Below are 24,513 nucleotides of genomic sequence, written 5' to 3' on the forward strand. Positions count from 1 at the left end.
ATGGGGAGTGGTACTATTAGGATGTGTGCGATTATTAGGTACTATTAGGAGTGGGTGTGGCCTTGTTGGAAGAAGAGTGTCACTGTCGGGAGGCTTTGAGGTGTCATATGTTCAAGCTTCACCCAGTGTGGGATCCAGCCCGCTTCTGCTGCCTGCAAATCAAGATGTAGAACTCTCAGCTCCTTTTCCACCACCATGGTGCCTACAGGCTGCCATGTTTCCCTCCGTGATGATAATGAACCTGTAAGCCAGCCTCAATTAAACGTTGTCCATTATAAGAGTTGTCATGGTCATGGAGTCTCTTAACTCCAATGACAAGCTTGGATTTTCTCTTCCTCAACCAAACATCAGTAACATATGCTCAATGCAGAAGGGAGGGAGATGACGGTGGTAAAACCAGTATCTAGTACAGATACAAGTGGAAGGAGATGGGCATGGGGCAGACTACAAAATCAAGGTCTGATACAATGTTTATTTACACCATCATCCAGATGCCAACTTCAAACCATAGAAAACACAAGTTTATTCCTTGGATAGCAGAAGCTCCAACGTGGGTCTTAAGTCTGTGCCTTCACACTTGGGAAGCTGTCTTCGAGGTCGTCAGCAAGAGCCCCATCAACCTCACGTACAACTTTAACGAAGTCTTCCACCTGTGAGTCACACAAAGAACCAATGTTTACAGCAGAGGAAAAGGTGGATTTTAAAGACACTGATGGTTACCTATGAAAATGTTCTCCTGACACTTCCAAATAACTCAATATAAAAACAGGTGTCAGCCAAGAAACTTCCCACAGGTGATGACCCCAGCCAGCTCCTGTCACCCCCCGCTGTCACAGATTCCTGCTGCTTCCTTGTTGGTAGTTCACTGACATTTTATTATAACCTCCCCCCCCCCTTGCTGTCAAATCCCCTTATGCCATCTCTCCCACATGGCATTAAGTCCTGGAAGGTATACTGTCATTTTTGACAATGGAAGCTGGAAGCAGTCCCCTGTATATTCATCATACTCACTACAGGGCTGTAGAGGGGCAGGAGGCTCTGAAAGGCACAGGAACATTTCTCTTTACTTAACTGGCCCTCCTTCAGTCCCTGAGCCACGGTTTCCTATGACAAGCAAAAGAAAAATTCAGTATCAGAAAAGGAAAATGTCTAACGCTGTGTCTGCAAACATAAACATCAGTATACACAATCACAGCTGGTCTCATCAGCATTTTGAACACCCTCCATTCCTTCTGTGACCTCAACACAACTAATCTCTGTGATGGGGACATGTTCCCCCTGCTGCCTGGGCCAGGAGCTGAGGCACAGCTGAGACCTGCCCTGCTCTCCTGCTGAATCCTCCCCGCCACACTGCTGGATTCTATGTGACGCCTTTACCTTACCCCAGGCCTCCCTCCCTTACTCAGGTGCCCATACGCTGGCCGGCTGGCCCCAGCCCTCATCTCTATCCCTTTACGCCTGCTGCTTTTGGAAGAATCTTTCCAAATTGATCCTATTGCTTGCTTTAAAAAAGAAAAATATTTCAGTAGCACCTCAGTTTTCTCAAGATTAAATCCAAATTCCCTGAAGGTGGTATCTAAGAAGTTTCAGAACGTGTCCTAGGATTTTGTTTTTGTTGTTGTTGTTGTTCTTTTTTATCAATTCACCTTCTTGCTATCTTCCTGTAACTTAAAAGACAACGAAACATGTTTGTCTTTTCCTCCCAAAACTTAAAGCAATGACAAACAATTTTTAAAAAAAATGTCCGAGAACAATATAAAAAAAGATGCTGTAGTGGTTTGAATACGAATGGCCCCCACAGTCGGGCGGTGGTGGCGCACGCCTTTAATCCCAGCACTTGGGAGGCAGAGGCAGGCGGATTTCTGAGTTCGAGGCCAGCCTGGTCTACAGAGTGAGTTCCAGGACAGCCAGGGCTACACAGAGAAACCCTGTCTCAAAAATAAAATAAAATAAAATAAAAATAAAAATAAATAAAAAAATAAAAAAAAGAATGGCCCCCACAGGCCCACAAACTTGAATGCTTAGTCACCAGGGAGTGGCACTATTTGAGAGTCTTAGGACTAAGAGGTGTGGCCTTGGGATGAGTGGGGCCTTGTTAGAGGAAGGGTGTCTCAGTGGGGAGGCTCTGAGGCCTCAGAAGCCCACCAGGCTCAGTGTCCCACTCTCCGCCTGTAGATCAGGATACAGAACCCTCTGCCATTTCTCCAGCTCCCCTCCCGCCCGCTGCCAGCTCCCTGCCATAATGACAATGGACTAAGCCTCTGAAACTGTAAGCCAGGCCCAGTTAAATGCTTTCTTTTTTAAGAGTTGATTTGGTCATGGTGTCTCCTCACATCAATACAAGAGTGACTAAGACATTGAGTATTACCCAGGAATAAATAGTCAAAGTGAATAAATACATCAGGCTGGGATGTAGGTCAGCAGTGAAGCACCTGGTAAGCACTTGAAAAGCCCTGAGTTATACTCTAAGCACCACAAAACCACAAAAATTTAAATTTATTTATTTATGTATATATTTTTTAATGTATGAGTGCTCTGTCTGCATGCACACCCACACGCCAGAAGAGGGCACCAGATCCCATTACAGATGCATATGAGCCACCATGTGGTTGCTGGGAATTGAACTCAGGACCTCTGTAAGAGCAGTCAGTGCTCTTAACTGCTGAGCCACCTCGCTAGCCCCCCAAAATACAAAATTTTAAAAATTAGATCTTTATAATGAAAAAACACAAATAATATACAAACATATGGAAAGATAATCCAGCTCATTAATAACAAAAAATATAAATCAAAATAGGGCACAAAATTTCACTTGGTGAATTTAACATAAAATTATAATACTCATAATAAAAGCTAAATAAAATCAACATTTTCACATATCAGAAATTATCCATATAGATTTTAGTAATGTAGTCTGTCCACATGCCTTTTATTGCACATGTGTGAATGTGCACAAAAACCACATCAGTTATTTTAAAATTACAGATAATAACATAAAAATTTCCCAAATTGAGTAAGAAAATCCTACTACTTTTATATATTAAAAATAATGGTGGAAAGAAAGAATATACTCTTGCAAGCTGGCCTCTGATTTCCACGCATGTGCAACCCACCACACTTAAAACAGGAAAATAAAAACGGGGCTGAGGTTGCAGCTCAGAGGGAGGCTCCGTGCCTATCAAGCACAAGGCCCCCAGTCCCAATTTCAGAATCACACAAGACAGGAGAGAAGGGAGGAGGAAAAATTTTTTTAATGCCATAAAAAAAATAAAGTGGAGCTGAGGATGCAACGAGTGGCCCAGCGTTTGCCTGGCCATCTCTCCCAGGGTACCGGGCTCTTGGTTCTACCCCAGGACAGCCACTCCTGCCCTACAAGTTTCAAGTTCAGGACATCAAGTAATCTACACCTTTTATTTTGCTGAAGAAGCCACCAATATGTCCTCCTACCTTTGTTAACACCTGAAGAATATTAGAAAGGAATTCACATGAAATGTCCTTCAAGATCTTCATATGGAAGTCGTCTTGGGTGGAACCACAGATCGTAGGCTCTTCTGTATCAGACTCTGAGGGGTTCTCTGGTTTCTTCTGACAATGTTCCATATTTTGTAACACCCGAATTAAGCTGTCAATTAGAGGAAGATCTCCTGCATGGAATCAAGGGTATGAAATCAGCCAGTTAAGTATTTACTCGATTGTCTGTCCATCCATCCAGCCATCCAGCCAGCCAGCCAGCCATCCATATTGAACTAATGCTACATATCCTTTAGGGTCTGTAGGTAGAGTGGTTTCTGCTTCCAGTTCCTGCTCTGACTTCCACCAATGATGGCCTGTAACCTGTAAGCTCAAATAAACTGTTTCCCCACATCCAAGTTGCTTTTGCTCAGTGCTGTATTACAGCAGCACAGAAAACTAGAATAATCCCCAACTCCACAGAGCTCCTCTGCAAGGCTTGAAGCATGTAAGGAGAGAGATAACTGTAACAGTGAGCTAACAAGTATGTCCATGTTCTGCCCAAGCACAGAAACTATATAAAGTTATGGAGCGCACAGAGGTCCCCGCAGTAAGGATACAACACTTTCTTCTGGCTTCCATACAGCTGTGGCGAGCAAGCACGCGGGCAAGTGCACGCACATGCGCACACACACATGCGCGCACACACACAAACACACACACGGTCAGTAAGACAGGGAAAAGTGGATACAGCTCAGTGACAGGATGTCTACCTACGTCTGGTACAGCAACTACAGGCAAGTCAGTAAAAGTGCTGGAATCAAAATTAACATACAAATCAACAGCCTGCATAAAGCCCAACAATAGGCAGTAGAAGGAAGTATGTGACAGACAATAGCTATCAAAGATAAAATGGCTAGGAATAAGCGTAATACGTAAGCTGAGAAGCCCGAAACCGCTCCTGAGATGGACAGACCTGCACAGTGCATCCTCCACACAGCACACGCTCACCACCACAGCCCCAGCAGAAGCGACAACTGGGGCTGTGAACTCTTCACCCTAACTCAGCACTAAACAAGTCAAAGCCGTCAACAACTTGGAGACATCAGACTGAAGAAGCACTGTCCTCACTGGGTGCTGCTGATCTGTGAGCACGGCAGTGAAATTAGTAAAATACAGAGGACTTCAGGAAGTACTCATGATAAATAATAAAGCACGGTGAGACCTCCTGATAAAGCCCCGATGTTTGGTACTGCTTTCTTTTTGGTGCTGGGGACTGAATGAGAAATGCATTCATACTAAGCAAGCACCCAGTTAGAGCTGCACCCCAAGTCTCTCCTCAGTGCCTTTATAAACATTATCAGATGTTTTGTATCTAATATTTTATGTGACTAGGGTACTGAATAAAGGTATTTTCTTTTTAAATGGAGGAAAAGTGAAAGAGAAACTCAGTGACGAGCACACACCGGCCTGGCACTTACAATCTAATGAGGTGATCAGACACTACACTTGCCTTTTTCTATCTTCAGGTGCTCCTGTTCAGCCCGTGAGGCACTGATGGCAGCCAGCACTGAGAAGATAGAGGCTAACACTGTCTTCTGCTCCTGCAGTATGACGGGCGGGTCATCAGGCCGGCAGAATTCATGGCACACCAGGTCAAAAAGTAAGCTCCATGTGTCTTTTCCAGTATCAGGACACTGCACTTAAGAAATATTTTTAAAAAGTAGTAATTTAAAGTCAGTGAACACGTAAGTGAGCAACTACGGTGGGCTCCAAGCAGCCGCCTTACCGATCGCTTGGACTCCATCATCCACTGTGGTGAGCAGCTGTAAGATGTGCATGTAGACATCCAGCCCTTCCAGGTTTTCAGAACTGAGCAGACAGAAACAGCAAAAGGACTCGTGACTTCACTGGCTGAAAAGCAGCAACCATCCCTTCTCAGCAGGCGTGGAACAGCCTACTGAACAGTCTCTGCTCACTAGCACGTCCATTAAAATGGGGAAAAGAGAAAAAAGTGGGTGTGTCGGTGTCGTTATGTGTGTGAATGTGTGAGGTGTATGTGTGTGTGTGAATAAGTGTGTACATGTGAGTATATATGTGTGTGTGTATGTGAGTGTGTATGTATGAGTGTATATGTATGAACGCGTGTGTGAATATATATGGGAAGTATGTGAATGAGTGTGAGTGTGTGTGAATGTACGTATGTGTGATACTGCGATTTCCATGGGAGGGATGTGAGGCCTACAGCACTAGGCACCATGGCGCTGATGCTCCAGCCTTCACACATCATCCTAGCTCCCTCGCTGAGAACACTAGAACCATGCTGCTTCTTCAACCAGAGAGTTACGTGAAAAGAGTGAGCAAGTACTGCTTCAGCTGTGTTGACGCAAATATCTGTCATTTGGGGTACTTGATGCCAGGGGCCAGGAAGACAGAGGGTGTTAAGATACTACACCTACCTTCACCAAGTATACTGGTCTGGGAAGAAAGAAGCTAATTAAAAGGGTAGTTACCTAAAAAAAAATGAAATGAATTTAACACTAGAGGGCCCAGGCACTAAAAGACCACATAAAAATTCAGTCAGGGAAGAGATCTTAAGAGAAATGGTGCTTCCACAGGAATCTGAAGAGTGAGTGCTTGAGGCATGGGTGAGAGGCACCCTGAGCAAAGGCTTGGAGGCAAAAGGGCCTGGTCCAATCTGAAGAATGGAACTTCACTCCGCCGAAGCAAGAACACAGATGGACAGACTTTGTGTGGGGGCTTCTATGCAAAGGCTTTGTGTGCCAGCCTTGCAGATCTGGATCATTTCCTAAGAAGGCGACTGAAGAGTCCCTGCATGAAGTAAGACGGGTGTGATCCCGCAAAAGCAGCTGTAAGGCTAAGTCCTGGAAGACGCAAGCCAGGCAGCTCAGAAGGTAGGAGAGTGTGGCACTTGCCCAAGTCAGCAAGAACAAGTCTGGGAGCCAGAAGCTTGGCTCAGAAGCTGACGGGTCATGAGGGGAGCTGGGTAGGGAAGAGTAAGGGCTTCCCAGTTCTCTCCCATTCTACAAACAAGATGACGGCAGCACAATTTACACACTGGGAATACTGAAGAAACAGGTGTGTGTGTGTGTGTGTGTGTGTGTGTGTGTGTGTGTAGTTTAAACTTCATTTGATAAGAGATATAAAATTAATAGCTTTTAACATACTCTAGTAAGTTCTGAAACTATGCTAACAACTAAGCAGATAATTCAAATGTTAATATTGTAGTGATTAGTAATAAACTGTTTTAACAGCCCATAAACTCCTGCCTCTCATGACAAGACACTGAAGCCCCCAAGTCCCCCACCTATGCAGACAGGGATACAGACACAAGAAGGAAGCAGGGAGAAAACAAGTATGCTCAGTGGGGCTGTTTCATGTTCGACAGAAAATAAAACGAGAAAACCTTTTCTCTTTGACTATTTAAAACACATAAAACTGCTGTTGGTAACACAGCAAGCTAAACACTGTAGCAGAATTTTAACAGAGCCACTGTATCTGGCACGAACCCCCATGGGATGGCACCGAGGCTTTGAAGCAGCCCTTTATAATCAGTCAGTGGCTGTTGTCTTAGGTTTATGGAGTTGCTCTTTCAGAGGATTCTCAGAGCCTAAATGCAACCCTGCAGTGTCTCTCTCTCTCTGGTTGACCCGAGTAACTAAGAACACTGACAACACACCTATGAGCAAGCCACACCAGATCAAATGCTTTCAACACAGGACTCTTGCAGAGTAATTATTCTGCCACCACAAACCCATGAGAAAGCCTGCATACTGAATGAGACTAAGTCTCTTCCATCTAAGGGTGTCTTTAACAACTGGATTTTCCTACAACATTCTGTACGAGAGTTCACCTACCGCACTTGTTTGGCGGCTTCCAGTATGCAGGGTACAATGGAAAACACCGGCTCCTCTTCAGAGTCCTCCTGGGGTTGGTCCGGGAGCCGGGCAGCCCCTTTTCTAATCCACTCCAGCATGAGATTTTCATCTAAATCAAAGAGTTTGTCCACGACCTCCCCGGCCTTCACCAGCAAGTCAACTGCAGAAGAGACAGGTGTTCAAATGAGAACCCAAGTAAGTACAACTCCTCACGCTGCTCCCAGAGCCAAATCTGCAGAGGTTTGACTTCCTCCTCGGGTGTCTCCAGGAGCCTATTTAAACCTCCTGCAATGCAAAGTGGCTTCCTGGGGCTGGAGAGATGGCTCAGCCACTAAGAGCACCAGCTGCTCCTCTAGCACACCCAGGTTTGATTCCCAGCACCCACTCAGCAAGCAGCTCACAACTGTCTATAATTCCAGTCCCAGGGGATCTGACACCCTCTTCTGGCCTCTGTGGGCAGCAGGCACAACAATAGCATGCAAGAGATACACAGATGCACATGCAGGCAAACAGCTAAAAAAAAATTTTAAAATGAAAACATAAACTGACACACGAGATTTAAAAAGTGAGACATCTTCCTTCAGTCGTTTCTTACGCGCGTGCTGTACTCTCCCTCCCTAGGCTACGTGCTGACTTACCATTTGTTGAACTCGACATGATGAAGCAAACGTTAGCGTAAACAGTTGGGTGTTCCCGGATCCTTCTAACCCAGACACTGGCCACTTCTGTCTGGGAAAGGCAAGTAAGCAACAACCTATGTGACAAACGTGAGCTCAGTATCGACATGGACAATAGGTAAGGCCACAAGAGTGGAGACTTCCCTCTGCCTCCCCAGGTCCCACCATGAGAAACACTTACCTGCAGGTTTCCAGCAGGGTGGGTGGGTCTGAGTCACACAAACACTGCAGCAGCACCTGCCTGCAGAGCCACAGTGAGCGCCAGCCTCACACATCGCATGGCAAATATCACTTTTCATTTCATTTAACATTTTTAAAATTGTAAGACAAAGTATAAGTGCAGAAAACCCCATCAAGATGCAGAGGAATCTTGAGTTTTGTCTCAAGCAGTGGGTCTCAAGCTTCCTAATGCTGCGACCCCTCAGGGCAGTTCTTTGTGTTACAGTGACCCCCGCCCCCAACCATACAATTATTTTTCTGTCATAGATGTTTTTACTACTTCATAACTGTACTCTTGTCACTATTATGAATCATAATGTAAATATCTGATATGCGACCCCAAAGGGGTCATGACCCCACAGGTTGAGAACTGTCTTTAGAGCAAGCACTCATGTTTCTAAGGAATAACACAGAGCTGCCCATCTGCAGCCCCCATTCCATTCTGTTCCAAATCGCAGTCTCCTCTCTCCCAGGTGACCCTGACTTCTCAGCAGTCACCTCCTCGCTCTGCTCTACAATTCTGCTAATACACTTCTCATTTTGCATCTAATTTGATATAAAAGAACTTTATGATTTCTCCTTAAAATATCTTTTAGTTATCTATGCATCTTTTTATCTGTTTTCAAGAGACAAAATCACCATTCACTTGCTCTTCAGTTCATCATGGGGTACCTTGTGTGTGAACATAACGAAAACAATTCAAGAGGCCAGGTACTTGAGAACAGGGATAAACCCTATGACCCTCTGATAAGAACTGCCTAGGACAATAGCTTTAACTTATGCTGGACACAGACTTCATTAAGAACCTCAGTAACTGTTGCGGACGGAGCTGCCCCACGCTTGGGGGCCAGAAATGTTGAGAACTGCATTATCCCACGTTTGGGGGCCGAAATGTCTCAGACCGCTCTGTCAATGTTGGAACCTGTACTGCCAAAGACTTGAGGGCTAAGTTGTTAGAGCCGCACTGCCCCAAGCTGCTCTGGTCTGTGGGTAGGGGTTCAGCAAGAGAGAGAGTGAGGACGAACTCGAGGAATGGAGACCAGACAGAGTGTGATTCAATCCCGTTTATTCTTCAGTCTCTCTTCCTAGTCCAAGTCCCAAGTCTTGAGTTCCTAGTCCCTAGTTCCTAGTCCCTAGTGCCTCCAAGTTCCAAGCTTCTTTCCAAGCTCCCTTCCAAGTGCCCTTTCCAAGTTGTACTCTAAGTTGTACTCTCTAACCCAATTCCTAGTTCCAAGTTGTACTTCCAAGTGCCTAATAATCTGTTGCCTAATAATTAACTGCAAGTTATACTGAACTCTTCTGTCTGCCTCTTGCCTTTTATATGTCTTACTTCTAAGCCACGCCTCTAAGTCACGCCTTTAAGTCATGCTCTTAGGTCTTGTCTCTAAATCTGATCTCTAAGTCACACCCTTAAGTCACACACCTTTAAGTCTCACACACCCAAGGGAAGATCCTGGGTATCTAAAGCAAGATGTTATCAGAGTGTGCTCAGCTGTTGTAGGCTGATGTAATCAAGTCTCTTGTCAGGGTATATGGCTCAAGATGGCTGCAAGGATGATAGCCACCTTCTGTCGGCTCCCCACAAGTAATAGCCATGAACCATCAACAAGAAAGTAAATATACCCATTAAATTTATCATGTAAGTGCATAGTGCTCTCAGATCTATGGTAACCACCTGAGTGAGACTCCACTACTAAAAAGCCCTCTGTCCAAACCCTCCTGGCTTGTAGAGGAGAAACAGTCTCCAGGCTTGAGCACTTTAATTCCAGAGGTGGCCCTTTATCTTCTGGTCTATGAGCAAGGCCCACTCACTGATCTAAGTCAAAGTTCACAGAGCAAAACTTCAGCAATTGAGTTTCCCAGACTAGTTCTGAGTCGTTGGATTCTCTATGCTTACATTGTTCCGGATTCTGGCCAGCTGCCCCCAGCTCCGCCTTAAGCTCTCCATACTCTTTGATTAGCCCACTTGCTCTGGTGACTCATGCCTTTTCCCATGGACGCACAGGCTCTGCCCTGAGTCATGTCCACAGCTAACAGAAGTCTCAGTCTCATCCACACAAGGTGCTCCTGAGACAGGAGCACTCCACACTCCACACTCCACACTTCCACCTCTCCTAGGGACCAGGATTCCCTTGAGGTAGAAACTTAGAACCCATCCTGAGAAACACAGCTATTGGGTAGTAGGACTTACCCACAATCCTCGGAGTTGCTGATGGACACACATATCTCCCGGAAACAAGCCATGTTCCCTAAAATTCCCACACAGACTTCCTGTCAAATCAAATTTCACAGGTCACAATGGCTGTAAGGTAAAAACCACAAAGAATAACAACTTGAACAAAACCTTTTACTGCACTAAGTTTGAGGGGAAGGGAAGGGGAGGCAGAATATGAAAGTGTACTGCCAACATCCATGTTTATACACTTAGCTCATTCAGCTCAGGTAGTTGAGAAGGAACAAAAGACACACAGGAAGTTGGAAGGCGGAAGTTACAAATGAGGAAATGTTATGGCAGGAGGGATTCCTACACAGACAACTAATGGGGAGAGCAGCAGGAAACCCAAGCAAACGTAAGAGAAATACAGCAGAGAAAAAGGATCAGGACTAAAAGCATCTGACTGTCACGCTCAAGAGTTCAGACTGAATACGGGATGGTGTCTGGAGCCAAGAAGGTTCTCAAGGAGGGAGTGACACTGAACCATGTTGTTGTGTATCATTTCACACAGTAAGTACACAATGGGGACTGTACTGTCCTCACTTTCAAATGAGAAAACTGGAGCCCAGGAAAGTCAAACAACCTGCCCAAGATCTCCAACTGGGAAGCTGCGGCGATCCAGAGCCTGGATGTTAGGTACCAAGAAGACAGAACTACTACCAATGAGGCGGGGGTGGCACACATAGAAAAGCATGGAGACAAAGACTCAAAAGTTTGGCCAACAGTCTGTTGGAAGGTGAAGAGAGAACGTAAGGCTTGGCTCCTAGGCAAGGAAATTACCTCGATTTCCCAGTCACAGGTACTGGTCACGCCTACAGGAAAAAGGAAGGCGAAAGGACACAGTGCGTTCACACAGTACATACAGGGTTTCCACACTCACTGGGACACAACTTAGAAAGTTTGTCAACACGTTTCAAGTCCCATCAACTCCACTGAATCAGAATCTCCAGAGTAAAACCTCTGGAACTAGTGTTTACCAAGGGCACACTGCTCAGTGTGACAGTCACTGAATTAGAACGGAGAACATGGGATTAGAAAATATGGCATGCAGGTCGAAAATTCCTGAACAAAGCTGGATGTTGCCCCAGTTACCAAAGGGGAGTCAGGGTTTTGTGGCGTCACTGGAAGAGAGCTGTAACCTGAGAGTAAGAATCACAGAGCTAAGCTGGCTGTAGCAGCATGTGCCTGTAACCCCCGCTTTGAAGGTTGAGACAACCCTGTATAGTAACAGCACGGGGACTCACTACAGAAATGATTGTAAAGCACGGGTCTGCACTCGGACAGAGTCCACACTGAGACATAGGAAGAAACATAGGAAGGGGAAAAAGCTGACCAAAGTGTGAGAGGGACTAAAGAGAGTTAGTTCTAGTAAAATGCAGGTGGCGCAAACTTTGGGAAAAGATCAAGAGTGTTGGGGCAGAAAACACATATTCTCTTATCAACAGAGAGGAGTGGTGAGCTTTCCGCCAAAGGACGACTTCCTGACTGGGCTCCTCATGAGAATCCCCAGCAGATGTCAAACACTGCCTAGAATTCCACGTGGAGATGTGGCCTGACTTCTGAAGGTCCTGTAGGACAAAGCTTTTGAAGAGTATGACCCTGGTCTAAAGCACGGACAGCACAGGGGACACAGTGGACACTGGGTCCTGCCTCGACCTGCTGGATCAGACACTCCTGAGATGGGCTCAGTACCATGATCTGGGATGTGCAAATGTAAGCCTGGTGGTCTAGTGATTTCACCATCCAGACAGACTGAGAACCTGCTTTAGCAGACTTGTGACGAGGACACATTTACAACAGTGTGGCTGACTCCTGAACTGATCATGACTCAACACATTTAAAATAGTAAAATCCAGGAGACAACCCCACAAAATTGGCAACACTTCGAGTTAATGTAAGGATCCAATTATGGGCAGAGCATTCCACTAAATAAAAATCTTATTCTAACTGCTGGAGAGATGGCTCAGTGGTTAAGAGCACTGGCTGTTCTTCCAGAGGTCCAGAGCTCAATTCTCAGCACCTACTTGGTAGCTCATACCATCTATGAGATCCGGTGCCCTCTTCTGGTGTGCAGACATACGTGTAGACAAAGCACCCCATACATAAATGTATAAATCTTCTCTTAAAAAAAATCTTACTTCAACTTATTCCCTATGGAATTTTGCACTTTATCTCAAAGAAAAAGAAGCAACAATAGGGTTATACTTGAGTTGGGCTTAGGTTAAAACCCCAGCTTGTCCTTAGCAAGCTGTGAGATTCGGACAGTCTCTGAGACTCTTTCTTTCATCTATTAAGTGTGTCTCATAGGAGCAACACATATTGGGAACCATGCCTCATGTGCACCACACACAGAGATGTAAACGGCAGTGAAGCTCGCTCGGAACACTAGACTGTTCACATAGCTCCATCTGTTGTTCTTGGGAGCTTGCTCTCAGCAATAACCACAGAGAACTTATTTGGGAAGGCAGAAAAGTGCCACCCTGAGTATTGACGCAGACAGAAAAGGGAAGGAAAGGAAGGGCAGCACCGGCACCATGCTGGTGAGACAGGATGCGGCAACCCTGGACCAGGAAGAGCATGCAGAAAGTTCTCACAATCAGACAGTGGAAGTCCTGAGTGACAGCAACCTTAGGATGTTTTTAGGCAGTGGAGGGCTTGTGAATGAAAGGAACAACAAACTGAGACACAAATAACAGGTCAGCAGCCGGGCAGTGGTGGCGCACACCTTTAATCCCAGCACTTGGGAGGCAGAGGCAGGTGGATTTCTGAGTTCGAGGCCAGCCTGGTCTACAGAGTGAGTTCCAGGACAGCCAGGGCTACACAGAGAAACCCTGTCTCGAGAAATAAACAAACAAACACACAAACAAACAAATAAATAAACAAGGTCAGTGCTTACACTGTCCCTTAGCAGCCTAGCACGGCTGTGCACGGCTGTGCACGGCTGTGCACGGCTGTGCATGGCTGTGCACGGCTGTGCATGGCTGTGCATGGCTGTGCATGGCATCATTTTTCCACGGCTGTTAAATCAAGCACTGATCGCCCTCATCTCGTCCAAATCTAAACTCTACATATCTAGTCACCGCAAGGAGTGTGTTACCTAAGAATGTTCACTAAGTATTGGCGCACTGATTTACTGGCTTATAGCTAGTAAGCAGGGCAAGAGAAAAGAAGTCTATATACTTACTCTTAACCGGGGACACCTGGATTTGGCCAGCACTCCCACGAATATGTCAGGAGCTTTAAATTCTTGGAGAAATAAAGCCACATCCTACAAACAAAAATGATTACCGAAGGTGATGCTGAAGCCTGGTTCAGCTTTAAGTTCTTTTTTTAAAAAGAACTTAAACAGCCTGGTATATCCTCCCTACAGATTTTTGTTCCGCCCTTATCACCTAAAAGGGCACACCAAACAGGTGTGCATATGCACCCCAAAGAGATGAATCTCACCTGGCAATGTAAGTTACAAAACCTAAATCTCTGCGTGTCAGTAGCTCCACGAAATTATCCTGCCTAGTGATGTCATAGCTGTCTTAGTTCATATCTATATTAAATATACCATGATGTCCGCAGGATGGAATTGTATATATGTTTAAAGGCACGATTTTAACATTAATAGCTCCTGAGACTTTATACTCTGAACCACAAACTGGAGAGACTGCAATCACTGAATAGGCCTCTCTGCAAACAGTGAAGAAATTAACTTTTACTTATTTATTTATTTTATGTATAGGAGTGCTCTATCTGCGTGTATACCTCAAATTCCAGTATAGATAGCTATGGGCCACCATGTGGCTGCTGGGAATTGAACTCAGGACCTCTGGAAGGGGAGACAGTCCTAACCACTGAGCCATCTCTCCAACCCCTTCACCACTCCTCACTCTGAGTCTGCTTGGAATCTCACTTCCATCTGCATACCTCATCCATGGACATATCCCAGACTCTGCAAATTTCATTCTCCATTTCTTCAGCAAGCTCCACCTGTTCTTCCTCATCATCTGAGCCAGATGTGACACTTTCAGGTGTGACAATCTTCAGAAACATAAAGAAAAAACAATCAGTTAAAATATTCATAGCTCTTCAGGTAAAATATTATCACTTAGAAGTCTCAGTAACTCAAAAGTATCTCCTCCGACAAAAGTCTTTAAGAACAAATGCCTGTGACCAAGCCAACAGGTTCTCCAGGGCAGGATCGAGGAGTAAAAAGAAAAAAGACAATTAGACAACATTGTAACATGACCCCAGCCAGTTTTAAGGCTGAGACAGGTTTATTATTCTCCAATCTGCTTTTATACCATTTTAATTACATGCAAGTATTAAGGTCAGTTCTAGTTTAAGGAAGACAATGAACACAAATAGTCAAGGAACAAGCAAGGCAATAAACAAAATTCTGTGATTACTCCCTCCCATGCACGATGTTTCTAAGGGCTTATCAGGATGACCAAGCCTACTTCCCTGTCCTAGCCCAAAGTCATATTCATGCCTGAAGCCTACTTCTTTGTTTTAGCCTAAAATTAGATTCCTGCCTAAACTTACTACCTTGTCATGGCCCAATGTCAAATTCCTGCCAAGTGGCCCCAAAAGCTCTCCACAGCCTTGAATAGCTCTACAAATTAAATACTCTTCAAGTAAATACTGTCTGTAGGCACTGCCACAGAAAAAAACAAGAACAATGTAACCCTTTGGTTTCAAATGGTTTAGGATTAATGTAGGAAAGACATGTAACCAGATAGTTACAATAGAAAAAGGCTGACTGAGCTGAACTGGTGAAAGAACTATAGTAGAAAAAATTAGGGACCAATGACCTACCTATTCCTGGGAGAAGACAGACATTTCTCTTAAAAGAAAACTAAATCTTATGGGACGGGTGGGACTCTGTCCTGGGGAAAGGAGGTGCGCATTCGGAGGCAACTATAAGTGCTCAGAAAACACAGCACAGGTTTGGAGATGGCCAAGAGCCTATTGGTGATGGAACACAACGTGTGGTAATACGGCCTTGGATTCCCCAGTTAGGAAAAAGAAAGTTTCCTCCTATGAGTAACAAGAACAACCTTTAAAAATAATAAAAAGGAAGACTGTTTTGGCAACGTAGAAAATGACTCAGAGAAAACAGAAACTGGGGGAATGGACAACAGGCAGAAAACTCACATCTATTGGCAGCCTCGTTATAATCTTAATCTATACAAAACCTTGTCTACGATAACACTGGTTATCTTGTTTTATAGAAACTATGAAAGAAATCGAGGATCTGGGTTAAGGAGTCACGCTTCCAGCATGGGATAAACTCCCGTCTTGGAGATCAGGGCTGTCTGACTCCAAACTATGCATTGCACTAGAACGAGAGCCGACAAAACACGAATGGTAGGGTCTCGACTTCAGAAGTGACAATGGGGTTAGGAAGTAAAAGCCAAGTAAAGTACGTGCGCGGTATAGTTCTGGCAAGTTAGTACATCGGCACTCGCGAACCTCCAGCATCCCATCCACTCCCTTGGTACGGAGGGCGCCTGCGCGAGTCTCCGAACCTGGATGAGCCCGCTGAGGACGCCGAAGAGCCAGTGCTTGCTGTAGACTGTGCTCCCGATGCGGTCTCCCCCACCCAGGTCCTCTTTATCCTCCTGATCACAATTAGGCGGCGGCGGAGACGGGTTACGGTCCATGGTAGCGCGCGCCAACAATACCGGAAGCTGCGGAGGAGGCGAGACGTCGCGCCAGAGAGCCCAACACACCCGGCGCAGCTCGCCCACAGCGCCCCCTGCCGTCAGGCTCCCGCGTGATCCGGGAACCTGTAGGATCCGTGGGGTCTCCCTCAATGTGTCCACCCAGGACCAGGAGTGAGCACTGAACACTCGCATCAGTATTACCTGTCGTTTGTCTAGAACGAAGAGGCAGAAGGGAAGAGAAAAAAATTACTTAGCCAGGGAAGAGGAGGATGGAGGCGTTTGGATGTGGGATTTTAATACAAGCTGAATCTGGAAGAAGAACTGAATATATAAAACAAAACTTGTAAAAGTCCTGGATCTAGAAGAAACTTTAAAGGACCTTTCATGACCTCAGAGATAAATAAACAAAGCCTAATGTGTGAAACTGCCGTATTTCTCATACTGGAGAGATGGCACACACACACACACACACACACACACACACACACACACCCCGGGTGTATTTAAAACAGCCATGTCCAGGTATGTCAGCCATTCATTAGTGTTGATTTATACCTTATGTCAGCTTTAATTTTAGCACCCACTTGTGGGTTTTTATTCTTTCTTTGATTTGATTCTTTGAGTCAGGGTCGAGCTATGTAGTCCAGGCTGGCCTGATACTAATCATCCTGTGCCTCCACTTCCAGCAGCTAGGACTATAGGCAGGTACCATGGTGCCCAGAAACTCTTGTTTGTTTGGGTTTTGTTTTTAATTTTTGTTGTTGTTGTTGTTGTTGTTTTTGTTTGGTGGTTTTTTTTGGTTTTTGGGTTTTGGGTTTTTTGTTTGTTTGTTTGTTTGTTTGTTTCAAGACAGGGTTTTTCTGTGTAGTCCTGGCTGTCCTGGAACTCACTCTGTAGACCAGGCTGGCCTCGAACTCAGAAATCCACCTGCCTCTGCCTCCCAAGTTCTGGGATTAAAGGCGTGCGCCACCACCGCCCGGCTGTTTTTAATTTTTTTATCTGGGGTTCGTTCATACTAGTGCACTGCAGTGTGCGTGCGTGCTCTGTGAATTTTTTTCTCTCTCAGAATCTCAAGTGCAGGAAATTGAATTAGCTGTGACTCTTGTTTCTGATAGCTGAGTTATCACGCAACCAAGCTTTCCTGGTTCTTCCCTCACAGAATTACTTTTTATAACCAGAAAGTAGCTTTATTTTTTTTTCTCTTTTTCCCCCAATACCCCTTTCTGTTGACCTTGAATGAAGACACAGGTCAGTTCATGCTTCTCTAGTCACTCATAGGTAATCAACAGTCTTTGTGAGTTTAAACTCTAACCTTGAAAACTTAGTTTAGTTAGCCGTGATGACTGCAAACCATGGGGTCCGCATAACGATTGGGATTTCCTCTCCCCTTTCCTAGTCCAGTTTGTGTGGGCTCTGTAGGTTGGGGATGATGACTTGTTTTCCTTGTTCTTCCTCATACAAATTTCTAGTCTTTCTGACCCCTCCCAGGAAGAGAGGGGGCAGGCAGAGGTGGGGAGGGAGAGGAAGAAAAAAATCATGCCCAAGTTCTCTGGAACTAACAGATATTTTAGCTGATCTCTCTCTCTCTTCCTCCCTCCCTTCCTCCTTGTCTCTGTCCCTGTCTCTCTCCTTTTCCATCCTTCCCTCCCTCCCTTCTGTCTCTGTCTGTCTCTCTGTGTGTCTCTGTCTCCCTCCCTTCCATCTTCCCCCTGCCTCCTCCTCTCTCTGTCTCTCTCTTTGTGTTTCTGTCTGTCTGTCTCTGTCTCTCTCCTTTTCACTCCCTCCCTCTCTCCCTCTCTCTCCTCTGTTTCTGTCTGTCTCTGTGTGTCTCTCTGTCTCTCCCTCCATCCCCTGCCTCTTCTCTCTCTCTCTCTCTCTCTCTCTCTCTCTCTCTCTCTCTCTCTCTCTCTCTGTGTGTGTGTGTGTGTGTGTGTGTGTGTGTGTGTGTGTGTGTGTGTGCTGTGGATTTTTCACACATCCTGATCTATCCTAGAGCTATCTCCACAGTTCCCTCACGGCAATGCGATCTGCTCCAGCTTGGTTCTTGCCCCTTCTCTGCCCCTGTGTTACTCTTATCAACACAGGCAACAGAGCTTTGCCATGGGCTTCATGAAGTTCATTCTGAAGATCAGTTGGCATGACATATGGAGTACATCTGTTGGAGGAATGTTTAACTGAACTAATTATATGCAAAAATGTGAGGGGTGTGCATGCGTGTGTGTTCTCCATTGTTTTGGGTTTTTTCAAGATTCTAGAAATTGAACATAAGATGTCTTAGGCACAGACTCAACTGCCGAGATACGTTGCCAGTCTATGAAAGTGGTTTCAAACTGTCAACTTCAATACAATCCCCAGTTATATAGTAAAACATTAAGAATGTCGGGCCTAGCTTCAAACTAGCCAAGTGACTGGGATGTCTGCGAACCAAATTACCAAAACTATTTTTAAAAGGGGGTAATTAAAGGGTAAGAATCCAATGAAATAAGGAAATAAAGAATTGAGAGCAGCAGTCACCTGATGCCCCATGTCCACCTAGGCAAAAAGGGGAGCTGTCAATCAAGTCATTCAGTTATTATCCAGTGGTAGAGCAGGAAGCCAGATACATGTTGGCAAAGACAAACTGATCTTCAAGAAGGCCTGGACAGAGAGCTATGGGGACATTTAGATGGTGGGTCTAATGTACTGCAGGTGACAGTCCGTCCTAGTGTAGAACAGGAAGAGAGGAGAAATAGCTTTTGAATATTTTTTATGCAATGGATACAAACTAGTTTATACCTCAGAGAAGGAGAGGGTGAGAGATGGAAGAGCCTCTGGGACCAGGCTCCTAAGGGAAGGAAGGGACCAACAGGAGCCCAGAGTCTGAGGATGCAGCCAATGACAGAGGACAGAGCTGCCCAGACAGGAAGAGGATACCTGCCAGCATGGCCCAGGGAAGGTACAGTTTGGTAAAGAAACTGCATGGGCTATCTGAACCCCAATTTCCAAGGGAGCACCCCCAGGCTACACCTTGACCTTGGAGTTGATTGCCGCTGTAGTAAGTCCTGGGCCAGTGTGCTTTTGCTTTTTGATAATTTCTTTCAGGTTGCAGGTAGGGGAGTGGCAAAGCTTAGTTTGATAGTTAGTTAGTTAGTTAGTTAGTTAGTTAGTTTTGTTCTTTTGAGACAGGGTTTCTCTGTGTAGCCATGGCTGTCCGGGAACTCATTCTATAGACCAGGCTAGTCTTGAACTCAGAGATCCACCTGCCTCTGCCACCCCTGTGCTTGGATTAAAGGGGTGCAACAGCATCACCCAGCTTAGTGTTAAAGCCTTTCTACCCCAGGAAAAATGATTGCAGAATGTGCCATCTTTTTTTTTCTAAAATTATTTTTACAAAGTGGGATTGGCTGGCCCTTTTGAAGGGTTGAGATTATCTGTAGAGACATCTAGATCTGAGGCATTCTCTGTGGGAAGTGTCAGACTTTAAAACAATCCCAGTGCTGGGCAATGGTGGCACATGCCTTTAATCCCAGCACTTGGGAGGCAGAGGCAGGAGGATTTCTGAGTTCGAGGCCAGCCTGGTCTACAGAATGAGTTCCAGGACAGCCAGGGCTACACAGAGAAACCCTGTCTCGAAAAACCAAAAATAAAATAAAATGAAACAATCCCAGGATGGTTCTCATTTTGCCATCAGTCTTTGTAAGTCATATTTTACTAAGTAAGTAAGAACTTACTGATTCTCATGGGGAGGGCACAGGGGAATGGAAGCTGGGGCCTCACACATGCTAGGCGATCACACTTATCATTGGGACAGACTGCATTGGTTTTATCAAGTTTTTAACTTTACAACTGAAACCATACATTGGACTTTCTTGCTATCTCGTGTCATATTCCAATTCCCATCTCTTCATGTCTCTTTAAAAAAAAAAAAAGAAAGAAAGAAAGAAAGAAAGAAAGAAAGAAAGGTGATGTTCCTTGTTCATCCACATGGCCCAGTGGGACTGCCCTGTGCTCTTTCAAAACAACAGTGACATGTTGCATTTCACAAGTATTTATTCAGCATGTTGCCATGTTTAGGGATCCAGATTTTAGAAAATAATTCAACTCAGTAATTGCCCCTTTTCCTGGGGGTTGCATGCCTGAGAACAACATGAAGAGAAAACTAACTCAGTATTTTTTAGGCAGGCCAGCAGGTCGGAAGTAGTTGGGGTCTTTGCCACTCCGGCCCCACTTGTTGGCAAACTGGTCAGCTTTTGAGTCCTCTGCTCCATGTCCTGTGAACCTCTGAATATTCTCTCTGGCATTACTGTAATTAGGATGGACAAGAAGATTTTTAACCAAGTTGATGGGCAATAGCCACACCCTCAGGCCTCCCCTCTTCTAGAGATGACTGTACAAGGAACCCGGGAACGCAAGGGAGGGAGAGGCTGGTATGATCCTGCCTGAGTAAACCCCTATCCTGCCCAGGCTGTCAGCCTCATGCTGGATGAGCAGCAGCAGGAGAGAGAGTGGGAGTCATCGTCAGGCAACCACATCGTCACCAACCACTCCCAGTACTGTGCACAGAAAAGAGGAAAATCAAGAGGTAATGGGTGTGGGGGGTTATGCACAGGATGCATTAGAAAGCTCTTTCCCAGCTGTCCAAAGCAGTCAATTTCTGCTCACCCAGACCTGTGTTACCTGATGACTTTAGCAGCCCAGGCTCCCCCAGGACCCCTTCGGGCAGCATCATAGTTTCCCCGAGCATGGAAGTATTTGTCTGAGTTTTTCCAGTTGGCCTTTTTCATGTCAGAGTAGGCTCGCCACATGTCTCTAGACCCTGGAGAGGGAAGAGAGTGATGAGAGGATGGTCGTGTTTAGGTAAAACAGCGGGCTAAAACGTCCATCCAACTCATCCCAGCTTTTCCCAAAACCCACAGAAATGTTGCTGGCTTGAGATAAGTAGTTCTTACTGCCCCAGGTCTGTGCAAGAAGTACATTGGAGCGAGTCTTATTCCCATGGCTTCCCATCTTGGCTCTGTTGCTATTTGTTTCTGGCTGTTCAAAACGCATACAGAGGAGAGGCGATCTCTCGGGAGTGTTCCATCACGTGACGACACACATCACGTGACGGCATACGTCATATGATGAAGCTCTCTCTGAAGTGGTCCAGGGAAACTCTAAGATGTGAGAAGAGATCGCTTCCCTTCCTTCCCTCCCCTCCCTCTTCTTCCGTTCCTTTCCTTTCTCTTGTGTTCTCTTTTCCTTTAGAGGCAGCATGTGTCTCTGTGTATCCCTGAATGGCCTGAAATTCACAGTCTTTCTGCCTCGGCCTCCTAAGTGCTACAGTTAGCACCGCAGCCTAGCATAAGCAATGGGAGAAACTGCTCTCCAGGCAGGGAGAGTGAGTGCAGCTCTGTCCTGAGTCCACCTGGATGTCCAGGATCTATTTCATCCGGAGCAGTTCTCAACACTCCCTCAGCAGGCAACAAAGGGGGATGTCATGAGCTGGACGATCAAGACGCTGGGTGGCAATCGACACACTAGGTTTAAAACCCCTACTTCCTCTCCAGGAACGGGGAAGAGTGTTATCCTCCATAGTGCTTATGCAGAAAAACTGAGGGAAACACACATGGAATGTTCGTGGAAGATGCTCATTTCTTATCGCCCCTCCCCCGAGCTCCCCAGGAAGGTGCGACAAACAGAAAAAGATCTAAACTAAGAACAGGAGAGTGAGCTGAGCACTGAAGGAATCAGATCCAGCTAATACTAAATGGGGAATAGCAAAGGTATCGAGTTAGGGAGAAAGGGAAAGCCTAGTATCAAGGTTTGTTTAACTTTCATTAGGCTGAGCGTGGTGGCACACACCTTTAATCCCAGCACTCAGGAAGCAGAGGCAGATGGATCGCTGTGAATATGAGGCCAGCCTAATCTACAAGGTGAGTCTCGGTTACACAAAGAAATCCTATCTCAAACAAATAAATGACCTTTGCTGTGTTATGGCTGGTGGGATGTATTTCCTCTGGTGACAATTTCTTGTCTGTGTCTCGGCCCCAACAGACCTACGTTCCAGGTAAGTAAGTCATTGTCTCCTGTTGATGGTGGAGCTACTTTCCACCCAGGCCATGATCTGCCCCTTCTCAGGTAAACAAGTAAGTTTGTGCTCAGAGCTGTTTAGTGGCCAACCTGGGCTGAATTCTGCCCTTCTAGGGGTTTTTTAAGATAGCTTATGTATTCTCTTTGTGCATTGGTTTCCCTAAAGGGTAGCAGTGGCACCTACACCACAAGATTAATTTTAAAACTAATTCATTTCTATATATAATGCTCCTTGGACAATGCCTGCTCTGGATGGAAAACTCAAGTAGCTTTGGTCGATGTCACTGTGGAGAACTCTACCGGTTCTCCCCTGGAACCAGACATAGACGTGAACTGTTCATCATCCTCCACAAGAGGGCAGTAGAGACCAACTTCTATTGGCGAGTCTACATCTTTCACCTACTGATTGCTCCTACATTCCTGTGGAAAGGCTGCTGTACAAACATTACATGATCCGAGACTTGGGATCCTCACAGAACAAGGTCAACACTGGCCAGAAAAAGCTCTGAACTACTTAGGAAGAGACACATCTCCACTCTATGTATGGGATTTCACAAGCATGTTTGCCCTTGATTATGTGGTCCCTGCTCAAGTAAATTCTTAAAACTAACAAGTACAACCTCCTGCAACCCCCCACCCCCACCCCGTCCTTTAAGCCTACCTTGACCGGCTTCTTTCATGAACCGGAGCCATCTTTGGCTATCAACTCCCAGGATCAAGAAGCAAAAAATGATGGCAATGAAAGGCTTCATCGTGCTGTAGGGCCGGGAAAACACAAAGATGACTGTGCCATTTTGTGGGGTGGAGGATGCTTCTGCAATGCTGAGCTATCTACCCATGCACACCGGTAACAAACACCACAGGATTTCATACATAAACCCACTCCCGTGCAAACAAAGATTATAGGTGAGGGGATTCCGGGGAGCTCTCTATCTCTCCGTTTCCATGTACCTCATTAGAATCCCACTGTCTGAGGGTTTGCAAAAGGACCATTAGTATAAAGTATACTGCATTCCAATCATGCCAGCTGAAACCCAACTGTAAAGGAAGTGTCCAGAGGGCTACGTTTTAACCAACATAGCTCCCTCCCTGCAGCGTATCTATCTGTAGAAGGCTAATTGCACCCTTCCCTGAATTCACACAGAAGCACACTACAAGTTCCATGAGGAAAGCATGATGGCCAGTGAATTCTAACCATCTAGTGGATTCAGGAAAAAGACAAAACTTTAAACGAAACAGGCAAACGCTGGGGGGCGGGGGGGGGTGAGAATCTGCAAAGAGCAAATGTTGGACCAATCTAGCAACTCACCTTGTGCTGTGAGCTCCTGCTGGGACCCCAGGTGAGTGGCCTCTGTCCCTTGCTGAGGAGATATAGCTGGGGATACCTATATATACTGTCACTCCACTAATGGGGCAATCCCTGTTGCATCTTGCATAATACAACTTGCCCATAACTTGTTTTTCAGAACATAACTTTTCCTTCTGCACATCTTCTTTCCCCAGATTGTGCAATCTAGCCATTTTCAGAAATGTGGCAAGTTAGGACTTTCTGAGTCTTCCCCATCCTGGTTGGAAATAATCGGGATGAAGGCTTTACATCCAACTTCTTGGGAAGGGAAAGCAATATTAGAAAGAGAAATATGAATGTGTAGTAAATCATGGGAGCCAATCCAAAGATGAGCTAATGCCCTTTCAAAGCATAGTTCAGATTTAAGCTGGAGCCTTAGAGAACGGGAGGAAGGCAGGCAGAAACTGGCGTTTAGCACCCACAGGAATGGACTCAATGCTGGGAGAGGTGTTCTCCAGGCTCGAGAATGTTCCACATTGCTGTGGAAGGTAAGAGAGTAGACTAAGTTTAGAGACTTTGATGAACCAGGAACATTAAACAATAGAACAATTTTTCTTCAAAGTCATGAAGAAATAACACACCATAAACATGCACGAGAAAGGCCCCTAGATGCTAAATTTTTATCCTAACAGTGGGTTCAGGCAGAAAGTGGCAAGCTGCAACACAGGGATGCTAGGAAATGACATCAGGAAACAGATACTGGAGCCAGAAAAGCGACTAGGTTTTGCTACGTGAGTTTATCTGATGAGGAATCTATTCAGACCATGGTCTTCGCTCCCTTTGCTATCCCTATCCTTTTACAAAAAAGAAAAAAATTAAATGTATTGAGTTCCCTAGAGAAGGAAGAATAGTGTAGCTGCAACAATTGTCCTTCTGTTCGAAGGGCCCTGGGCTGGAAGCCTGGGAAAAGCATCAGGCTATAAAAAGCCCCCCCCCCCCCCGGAAGCAATAGTTCCGGGGTGTTTCCCAAACTGTTTGTTACAAGAAGAGAACTGTG

At 45.5% G+C, this 24,513-nt stretch overlaps 2 protein-coding genes across 4 annotated transcripts; both read right to left on the bottom strand.

The window, feature by feature from the left end:
- Nucleotides 1–452: 452 nt before the first annotated feature.
- Nucleotides 453–16,156, bottom strand: Saal1 (serum amyloid A like 1). Of its 2 annotated transcripts, none has more exons than XM_076934633.1 (12): nt 15,980–16,156; nt 14,376–14,489; nt 13,641–13,728; nt 10,437–10,512; nt 8,208–8,267; nt 7,988–8,103; nt 7,329–7,509; nt 5,240–5,322; nt 4,964–5,152; nt 3,448–3,644; nt 1,012–1,104; nt 453–650 (listed from the first exon to the last, which is right to left on the bottom strand). In XM_076934633.1, exons 1-12 carry the CDS (start codon nt 16,112–16,114, stop codon nt 558–560), a joined length of 1,425 nt encoding a protein of 474 aa, XP_076790748.1. In that variant the 5' UTR covers nt 16,115–16,156; the 3' UTR covers nt 453–557. The 2 variants fall into 2 exon arrangements, with proteins under 2 accessions (XP_076790748.1, XP_034347130.1); XM_034491239.2 differs by having other exon boundaries at nt 10,437–10,516; nt 13,645–13,728; nt 15,980–16,155.
- Nucleotides 16,157–20,128: 3,972 nt separating this feature from the next.
- Nucleotides 20,129–23,633, bottom strand: LOC117695321 (serum amyloid A-3 protein). Of its 2 annotated transcripts, XM_034486176.2 has the most exons (4): nt 23,478–23,633; nt 22,830–22,924; nt 20,774–20,912; nt 20,129–20,399 (listed from the first exon to the last, which is right to left on the bottom strand). In XM_034486176.2, exons 1-4 carry the CDS (start codon nt 23,618–23,620, stop codon nt 20,261–20,263), a joined length of 516 nt encoding a protein of 171 aa, XP_034342067.2. In that variant the 5' UTR covers nt 23,621–23,633; the 3' UTR covers nt 20,129–20,260. The 2 variants fall into 2 exon arrangements, with proteins under 2 accessions (XP_034342067.2, XP_076790753.1); XM_076934638.1 differs by lacking the exons at nt 22,830–22,924; nt 23,478–23,633 and adding an exon at nt 21,011–21,171.
- Between the last annotated feature and the right edge of the window lie 880 nt (nt 23,634–24,513).

This window comes from Arvicanthis niloticus, chromosome 1 (genome assembly GCF_011762505.2).
Source record: "Arvicanthis niloticus isolate mArvNil1 chromosome 1, mArvNil1.pat.X, whole genome shotgun sequence".
In the NCBI taxonomy this organism is placed as follows: domain Eukaryota; kingdom Metazoa; phylum Chordata; class Mammalia; order Rodentia; family Muridae; genus Arvicanthis; species Arvicanthis niloticus.

Coding starts and splice junctions, on each gene's coding strand:
- Saal1 (XM_076934633.1), bottom strand. CDS start 16,114: ATGGACCGTAACCCGTCTCCGCCGCCGCCTAATTGTGATCAGGAGGAT. Junction 7,510..7,987: donor CATGTCGAGTTCAACAAATG/GTAAGTCAGCAC, acceptor TCTCTTCTGCAG/TTGACTTGCTGGTGAAGGCC. Junction 1,105..3,447: donor TTCTTCAGGTGTTAACAAAG/GTAGGAGGACAT, acceptor TGCTTGTCATAG/GAAACCGTGGCTCAGGGACT.
- LOC117695321 (XM_034486176.2), bottom strand. CDS start 23,620: ATGGGCAAGTTGTATTATGCAAGATGCAACAGGGATTGCCCCATTAGT. Junction 22,925..23,477: donor GCAGGAGCTCACAGCACAAG/GTGAGTTGCTAG, acceptor CCGGCCCTACAG/CACGATGAAGCCTTTCATTG. Junction 20,913..22,829: donor CATGAAAGAAGCCGGTCAAG/GTAGGCTTAAAG, acceptor TTCCCTCTCCAG/GGTCTAGAGACATGTGGCGA.